The sequence below is a fragment of the Papilio xuthus genome, unplaced genomic scaffold, assembly GCF_000836235.2.
Source record: "Papilio xuthus unplaced genomic scaffold, Pxut_1.1 DF827542.1, whole genome shotgun sequence".
NCBI lineage: Eukaryota > Metazoa > Arthropoda > Insecta > Lepidoptera > Papilionidae > Papilio > Papilio xuthus.
This window is the reverse complement of record NW_013531107.1, coordinates 1,653,641-1,662,838: the sequence shown is the minus strand read 5'-3', so window position 1 is coordinate 1,662,838 and position 9,198 is coordinate 1,653,641. Positions and strand designations below refer to the sequence as shown.

Here is a 9,198-nt window from a genome sequence, read left to right as displayed (position 1 = left end):
CACAAAATTGTTAAAGAGGAAAAGATTGAAGCGAGGTCAATATTTTTTTTAAGGAAATACCTCGGTATTACGGCTGTCTACATACGAGCTACAAAAATCTTACAATAAATAAGTGGTATTCATATCTGATTTAAAAGAACAAATTTTATTTCTTTTTAGTAGTTTTGTGAATTGTCTAGAAATAAAATTCTTTAAGCAATTTATGACGGCTATTTGGTCGAAAATGTATTAAAAAAGGACTATTGCACTGACTTCTTTGAAAGAGAAAGATTTGAGACTTTGATTAAAAGGTTTGAGATTTAGCATTTTATTTTAATGCATGATTTTTAAAAACATGGAGGCTCAATAGGTCTAAATTTGTTAATACTACTATTCTTAACTAATCCAAAATAATAATAATTTCATCGCTATTATTTATGTGAAAAGGTTAAATTTATAAAAGCCAAAGAATAATAAACAGGGAATAAGAAGATTCATGTCTACTTAACATTTAATACTCTCTATTTCGATGTATTTTAGATTTGTCATTATTTTGTGTCTACTAGAATATTGAAGATGTCATTAAGTTTGTTAATTGTATAAAGCATTTCAGTATACATTTGATTTTGCCTGTATCATTTGCAGGTTGAAATGCTAAATGTGCCGGGTGCGGGGTAACCGCAAACACCTGGTGCATTCATTAGTCATGGTCTGTTCAAATGCTGCATTCACGATACGTGCTTTTTATACAGTTTAGGTAATATATGTAATTGAAGAATACATTGAATTGGGATTCATCAATATGGTTGTGTTGATTAAGAACGAAAGAAGAGAAATTTGGTGGGGATTTATATCCTTCGACTATAGTCTTTATAGATTTATAATCATACTATCTATGCTGTACCTCTCTGCCAAATGTCATGAATATTCATCCATCCATCCATCTAAATAATCACGTTTATAATATTAGTAAGAGTAAGATTATATAATACTAGCTGTCGCCCGCGACTCCGTCCGCGCGGTATTAAAAATAGATGTTGGCCGATTCTCAGACCTACTCAATATGCTCACAAAATTTCATGAGAATCGGTCAAGCCGTTTCGGAGGAGTACGGGAACGAAAATTATGACACGAGAATTTGATATATAAGATTAGTAAGAAGGAAGTTTAGGCAGTCAGATAAATTACTACAGATTTCGTAGCATAGTTAATTCCTTATGACCCTTATCCTTATAACAATAAATTATAATCGGCCAATTATTAAGTTAAAAATAATAAAATTTGTTTAATACGTCTTTTTCTTTACGATCAATGTTATAAATCGTAATAAATAGTATTAAATATTCGTTGTAACATAACATTACATTTAACAAAGGAAAACGTTTTACGTCGCTGTCAGCAAATTCCCACAAAGGAATCCGTTTACAAAGTGCCACAATGGTTGTTGTATGATTGAAGTGGAAAACTTAGTATTTTCAGGCCACGAAAAACGTGGAAATATACTGATTTTGTATAGATTAACGAATTATAGTGGCCTATTTTCTAAACATTGTTATGTTGGTGATATATTGTGAATTAAAACGAATCTATACTTACAGAGGGATCTCTACGTCAATTGGGACTCTTGGATAACTGAGCAGAGTACTAGAAGATTCGGGAGATTATAAATAATGATAATTATAACTCCTGTCAGTCCTCACTAGACAAGTAAAGATATTTTTTTTATTTTATTAAGGTTATTTTTATTTATTTTTTATTTATTTATTTATTAAAAATGTATCCACATTAACAATTAAACAAACAGGTTGAGCGTTGGAGTTTGTCATAGTATGAACTGTGTAACAGACACCGGATATATCTCTTACTTCATATCATTAGCTACCAAAATAAAGAGCTTTTATATTTAAATAAAATTGGTATGATTCAGGATTTGATGATTACTTAGCATTAATTATTGTATTGTTAACCATCATTAATTTAAGGCTATTGAATGATACCACAATATATGATCTGTTATCATATGTTACCCAGTTGTCAATAAAACCACATTATAGCAACGTGATAATAAATCATTCGTAAAATTATTTCACCAATGTTTTAATACATATGTAAACAATAAAGTTAACTCATTTGTACAATGAAAATAATTGAAAGCTTATCTTTTTTGGCTCACCTATTATAAATTTTACGTACATAATTTAATTATAAGCATTTTCTTTAAAAGTCGAATATCATTTTACAACTAACTCTAACAGTGATAGAGTCCGCTTTAACATCTTCGCACTAATTGGCCCGGCTCGCCCGGTGAAGTAGAAGCAATTCCGCGTTTCGTCTGATGAGTGTGCGTCCCGGATGCCTAATTTAGTCCTATTTCCCTTCCTACCCTTTATCTTAAAGGAAAGGATGGGAAGTGGAAGTGGACTTTCCGGATGAGAGTATGCATGGAAAGGGAAAATATTTTCTTTCTGTGCATCCTCTCTTCCGTCGGTTAAAGGTAGGCAACGCAAACTTAAATCATATCTCATCGCTGTAATGTCATAATCTATTCTCAATATTATATCTAGATATAATTTCTGTTCAATTTAACTTCTTATAGTTGTACGTACTAAGGTCTGTTTTTGATTTATACTGATTTTATATATGGTTACTATATTTTGTATTAGCCCGCAAGCCCTTATATTATATTTTACATTTATACTCATTGTAAGCGAAACGTTGTGTTTTTTATGAGTAAATAAAGATCTTTAAACCGAAACCAACGCATATGCAATTGCGTATGGCTATGGGCATCGGTCACTTAGCTATTCCAGTGATTTCAGGTGGCCGCTTGCTCGTTGGCAACCTTATGATATGTATATAAAAAAACTACTTCTTTTTTTAATTTAATGATTAATTTAATGGCTTTGTCGCAATACGACCATATTGTATACTACCCTATAAGTCCATTAATCAAAAAATTATCAAATATTCTCATAATTTCCTAAACATACTTCGGTCAACTTAATACACCTTCCTGGCCTCGTCAGTAAGGGTAAGTCACGATAGTATTTATCTGACAAAGAACCAACACAACTTCTTAAATAGATAGCCAGAAACATTAAAGGCAGGTAAAGTAAGTTACTTTGAAAAACAAAATGTTAAATGAAAATATTGTGAAAACAATGTTGAAATTTTTCGAAGTTCGAAATAAATTTTCTTATTTAACTTTCATGTTGCTGTTACCTTAACATTCTCCACTAAATTAGTACAGTGTGCTGTTGTTTGTGAAATAAATTATTAGCTTTTAGCTCTTGGTAGTTAAGTAATAGTTTCCAACATGTTATTTTAGCTGGTTGGCTATTTTGCAAATGAACCGGGCGCTATACATTGTTTGTAGCGGAAATATTATGAGTAATTGTCGAATAATCTAAAAAGTAATAAAACGAAATACAACAATCATCTTGCTATCTTACTAATATTATAAATGCGAATGTTTGGATGGATGGATGTTTTTTTTCTTTTTTTTTAGGGACTTTCGTTCTTTTGAACATGTCAGTCCCTTAACATTCAACTTAGGAATTAATTACAACTATAATTATATAAGCAAGCGACAAAACAATAAAAAAGCAAGCAATGAAAATAACAAAATTACCAAAACTAAAGGGATGGATGTTTGTTTTAATGTATCTCTAGAACGGTTGAACGGATCCCGCTGAAGTAGATGTAGAAGATAGTCTGGAAAATCACGTAGGGTATTTAAGTTTTATTTTATTTCGTGCGGACGGATTCGCGAGCAACAGCTAGTATTTCTATAAAGTATGAAGTAAAAATTAAATACTTCGTGTAAAACAACACTGTAATTATTTTTAAATGGTAAACATTTTCTTTATTGTCTCTGGTTTGCTATTTATTTCATAAGGGATTGTTTTATTACGTTGGTGTTGAAAAAAAACATCATTCTCACAAATGCCTTCACGCGTTAAAATGTCGTATGAATTCAATATTGTCACTACCCTTTGCATCTGACATTCCATTTAAACCTTCTTCAGATCCCTTCAAATGCTAGGGCATTAGTTATTTGAAATACATTTTTCTTTGTACGTATTCAAATAAATAGTTTTACTAGTACAGGATAATTGATATAAATAAATACCTCTATGTTAGGTTAAAAAAATAAACAGAAAATATTTAGTTATGAAAAGAGGTCTTATTAACACGATATTTAAAAATTTATTTTATCACCAAACAGATGGATACCGTACGATCCGCTTTTCGCAGAATTGTCTCTGCTCCCTGAATAATATATTTTTATAAAGTCAACAGTTGTGTGTTTTAACGGTTATTCATATCAATTTACAACATATCTCATTTCGTTTCTTGTATAGAAATTCACACAATGTTTGAATCATAACTGTAAGTTACTTCGGGTTTAGCGCCTGGTACAATGTAATCGGCAAAATATACTTGCTGCAATTAAATAGATTTTAAGTAAAATTTTATCCCTGAAATTAACTCTTATATAAACATCTTGTTGGCTTCTTTCTTGACTTACAAGATTGACATATTAATAAAGGCAACTTTGATAAAAAAAATAGTTTAGAATTTGCATGGAACGGCCTCGACGGGAGCACTACTGCGCCACCGACTGAGTCAGAGTCACGATACGAGAACGAGGACGACGTAATACCTCTCTCCCTCCCCTCGCGTCAAGTTAGTCGGTCTCTGTCGCTCAACGTGACCGTAATGGCGACGAGTGCATCGGAGCGGAATAAACCGTTTTACGACGTCAACGACGCCGAAGCGCTTTTCGAGAAATTTGTCAAAGATTTCGACAAAAATTACAAAGATGACGCAGATAGAGAAGAACATTATCAAGCATTCATCAAATCACTGCATCGAATCAATGAAATGAACTCAAAAGATGGCTCCGCGACGTACGGCATAAATAAATTCGCAGATTACACAGAAGAGGAAACAAAACAAATGCGCGGGTTGACGAAACGCAGTAAGTGTTAATAAATGCTTTTATATTTGTAATAAATATCTCCGCATACTAAATAATTGACACAAGATTCATACTTTGTTTACCTTATACCTTGTGTTTTTGTGTATGTGACATCTGTCATGACATTGCAGATTAAAAATAACATACTGGTTTTAAAGTTTTTGATATTATTTTAAAAGGAGTAAATTGTTTTTTTTATAATACATTCAAGAATGATTATTAAATTGAGAGAATGTTTTTCTTTAACATTGTTCAAGATAGTTTAATTAATTCAAGGATGACGGTAACAGGTACTAACGTGTATGTTATTTGCGTATACCAGTTGTTCTACTAAAAATTGTTTTTTATTTTGCAGATTGATGTGATGATCTCGAAAAAACTCAAAATTACGATTAGATTATAAGTTAGTATGTATTGAAATAAAATTATAAAGTTATCGTGTATAACAAAATATTATTTTACCCAGTTTTATAACTTTTGGGATTCGCCGTATATTATAAAAGATAAGCGACCGAGAAAAGGTCGGATGTAGCAAAGGATGTACGAGCAAACATGGAGCGACTAAAATATAACTTTGGATCCACGCTGTCGAAGATAATATCCTTAATTACGACTATGTTCATCTATTTCAAAGTAATTAATGTATATGGTATAGATAATATGAAACATATTAATCTAAGCAAAATATCGAACATGAAGTTGTATTAAATAAAGTTTTCAATTTTGCAAAATTTTATAAATGAAATATTCATGTTAACGAAGTCTTGTAAACAATTTAATTGGTATAAATTTCTCCGAGTAAATTATTATTCGTAGAAGTTCTATTTTTTTGTAATTACGGTGTATAAGGGTAAGGGTTTTATATAATTAAATTTTCATATCAAAATGTTGAGTTTGATTATAATAATTTTTAACAATTTCGTTCTTCGATACATGATTTTCTTGCCATTTTTCTACCGAGTTACTTTGATATTAAAAAAAAGGATTCAACACTGAACGAATTTTATGTTTAAATATAATCAATTGAGATATTCAAATAATTCTAATTCAGACTAATGACTATTTTCCACTTTGTAACATACACACGTTAGGTTAGGTTTAGGTTAAATAAACATTGTTTTAACGTTACGTTTGTGAGTACAGCTAAGTATTGCGTTTGAAATGGACTAGTTTACTGTTTAGAATGTTCAGAGAAATGGACTTAACTCTTCTCTAAAATAATAATACAAAACACTAGCTGCGGTACAGTCAGAGGCAGCTGTTGCATCAAAGGCACGACTCGACCGAAAGTAACTCGACCTCAGAGAATGCCAGTGTGTTAGTACTACTTCTAAATGTACAACAGAGGCAATAGGGGAAAAACTTTTAAATACATTTTGTGATATGATATAAAAAAAAAACGTAATTTGTTATTCGATAAATCAAAATCCCGATTGACTGCACTCAAGGAATGAACAAGAATCGATTGAGACCAACCATTTAATAAGTCTGTTAAGTCTAAACTATAACCAAACAAGGATATCTAGTCTGGTAAAGGGTCGCTGTTAGTTTAATTAGAAAACATGTAAAACCTTCATAGGCATAGAAAATGATACAAAACAAATGACAAGACAGTTTTACTATGACAAGGATCTCCTGATACCTTATTGAGATTAAGAAATGGTGCTAGTGAGCTATGATAATTTAGTTTGACTTGTTCCCACCGGGTCAGATATTTTTGTCGGTCTCTACATACAATCACAATGGAATTGACACATACTAACCCACTTGTCATGAAAACCTTAACATAAAATTGATGACTTGCAGATCAGCTCGCGGTTCACATGTGTGAAGCAGATCAGTGAACAGACTCGCACTTCAGCTCAATTTGTATTTGCATACAGTTATGATTTGCGTTTCGAGCTGTGAACTGCTAGTCATCAGGCAGCTGGAGGTCGACTCGTCGGCTCACATAGTAATAATACATTGCAATACAGTCAATCTAAAGTGAACTTTTGAACCGGACCAGAGCTGATTTACGCACAGTTATAACTCATATATTATGTACATTCGCGAAAATAACTTTAAATAAGTAAAAACAATGTGCAGCTGTGTAACCAATTAATAATAATATCCGTTCATATTAAAATAGATAAGTGTGATATGTAAACATTGTTGCTTTTTATTTTGTACTAGATTCGTCATAATGGAATAGTACCTACAATCATATTGGTAACAAATGAGTCATGGAGTCAATATAACAAATTCTTTGTTTTTATTTCTGTTAGTCAGTCTGTAACCATCACTGTGATCACAATGTCGACTAGTGTGTCCAATAAACCTATTTACGATATTAACAAAGCCGAGGAACTGTTTGAAAAATTTATTAAAGATTTCGACAGACAATATAAGGATGAAGCTGACAGAGAAGAACATTATCAAGCTTTTATCAAATCATTGAAACGCATCAATGAGTTAAATACAAAACAAGATTCTGCGACGTACGATATAAATAAATTTGCAGATTTTACCGAAGAGGAAACAAAATGGATGCGCGGAGTTGTAAAACCACGTAAGAAATGATAATGTATTTATTTTGTAAGATTTATATTCGTTTCAATAGACTTACATGCTTTTAATATATAGTCATCGTCACTAAGTTAACATTAGTTTAAATACTAAATAAAATCACGATATTAGTGACGTAATGACACTGACGGCCTAAGCTTGTTTATACAGTTCTATATCAAAGATAATGATACACTTTGATTGTGTTCTAGTATAATACTAAGATGGAGTAGGCTTTTTTTTACTGTTTAGTAAATGCTGTTTTATGATATACTAGTTATATAGTTTTGACGGGAGTAGTATGGATAAAGTAATATGTTTAATTTCTCGTTATTTTCAGAATGATTATTTAAAGCTACAAGGAAGTGACAGAAGACAAGGATATGCTAAAAAGTAACATTTATTGACTTATATATTTGAATTTTAAATTATATAATATTTTTAATAAAACTTATTTTTATTTTTTCATAACCGCATAAATAAGGCAACACAATATAAACCTACCGACTTAGTAGCCTGTGGAATGAAATGAAGCTGCTAAATAAAAATGTTGGTTTTAAAGTTAAATATTTTTAAGTTTCGTCAAGTTATTATATTTAAAATATATGTTGCATAAATTGTTTCTTTTTCATTCTATTTATAGTCAATCAGAGGGCTCCAGGGAAATTTGTTCTTGATGCTGCTATTTTTGCTCAAATGGCTTCCAGCAACGTGGGAATTGTTCTTTTTTAAATCACATTAAAGTTTTTTCTCGACCCCTTATAAAACTCAAGTTTTTAAATTTTAATAAAATTATAGTAGGTTTTAACTTTAATATAATTCGTTAATATTATAAATTAGATTTTACATTCTGTGTTGACATTTTGTTTGCGATTTTATACATTTTAAATATAAAATACATGCACATATTTGTATTAATTAACTCACTGCGGGTTTGGATCTTTGTAGTGTAAACACATTTGACATATCTTACTAATATTATAAACTGCGTTATAAAAAAACATAATTAGTAGCCTATGTGTTCTTTCAGACTATGTTTTACATGTGTTCAAAATTACATCAAAATCTGTTCAGCCGTTCCGGAGATATGTACCTTCAAACAAACATCTATCCAGCCCTCCAAACATTCGCATTTATAATAGTAAGGTGTTTGAAGGTATCCAGAACGGCTGCATGGATCCCGCTGAAATTTGGCATAGATGTAGAATATAGTCTGGAAGAACACATTGGCAACTAATTACTTAAGTTTCCCTTTAACACCGCGCGGACGGAGTCGTGGACGACAGCTAATATGTATATATATACATAACTTTTGATTTATACACGTGTTTACTAAACGAAATCGTATTCAATACACTTTCCATCGCAAAGTTTACCTTCAAAGGGGTTATCGTTGATGTACAGTCTACACAATATGTAACATCAAGTAATTTATCTGGCAAAGTAATATACTAAGTAATAACACAGCCATGTCAAAACTTTACTCTTCTTCATAGTGATAACCTTGATATTTTGACATTGAAATTTATAGTATTAATCACAAAAAAACTATTTGAACCTTTGAGTAATGTTTTACAAAATACATTTTTGTTTATGTACGATTTTGTTATCTCAGGGTGGCTCAGGAGTTAAGCACGTTCTATTTGTTTTTCGATTTAAATATGTACATTTATCCGACGTTCATACAG

General features: G+C 31.1%; 2 protein-coding genes across 2 annotated transcripts; both read left to right on the top strand.

Annotated features, from left to right (window-relative positions):
- Nucleotides 1–4,654: 4,654 nt before the first annotated feature.
- LOC106118824 (putative cysteine proteinase CG12163) lies at nucleotides 4,655–5,845 on the top strand. The gene is made up of 2 exons (XM_013313577.1): nucleotides 4,655–4,963; nucleotides 5,319–5,845. The coding sequence occupies exons 1-2, from the start codon at nucleotides 4,702–4,704 to the stop codon at nucleotides 5,321–5,323; spliced, it is 267 nt and encodes an 88-aa protein (XP_013169031.1). The 5' UTR covers nucleotides 4,655–4,701; the 3' UTR covers nucleotides 5,324–5,845.
- A 1,251-nt stretch (nucleotides 5,846–7,096) lies between these two features.
- LOC106118847 (senescence-specific cysteine protease SAG39-like) lies at nucleotides 7,097–7,909 on the top strand. The gene is made up of 2 exons (XM_013313603.1): nucleotides 7,097–7,514; nucleotides 7,851–7,909. Exons 1-2 carry the CDS (start codon nucleotides 7,259–7,261, stop codon nucleotides 7,853–7,855), a joined length of 261 nt encoding a protein of 86 aa, XP_013169057.1. The 5' UTR covers nucleotides 7,097–7,258; the 3' UTR covers nucleotides 7,856–7,909.
- Nucleotides 7,910–9,198: the final 1,289 nt, after the last annotated feature.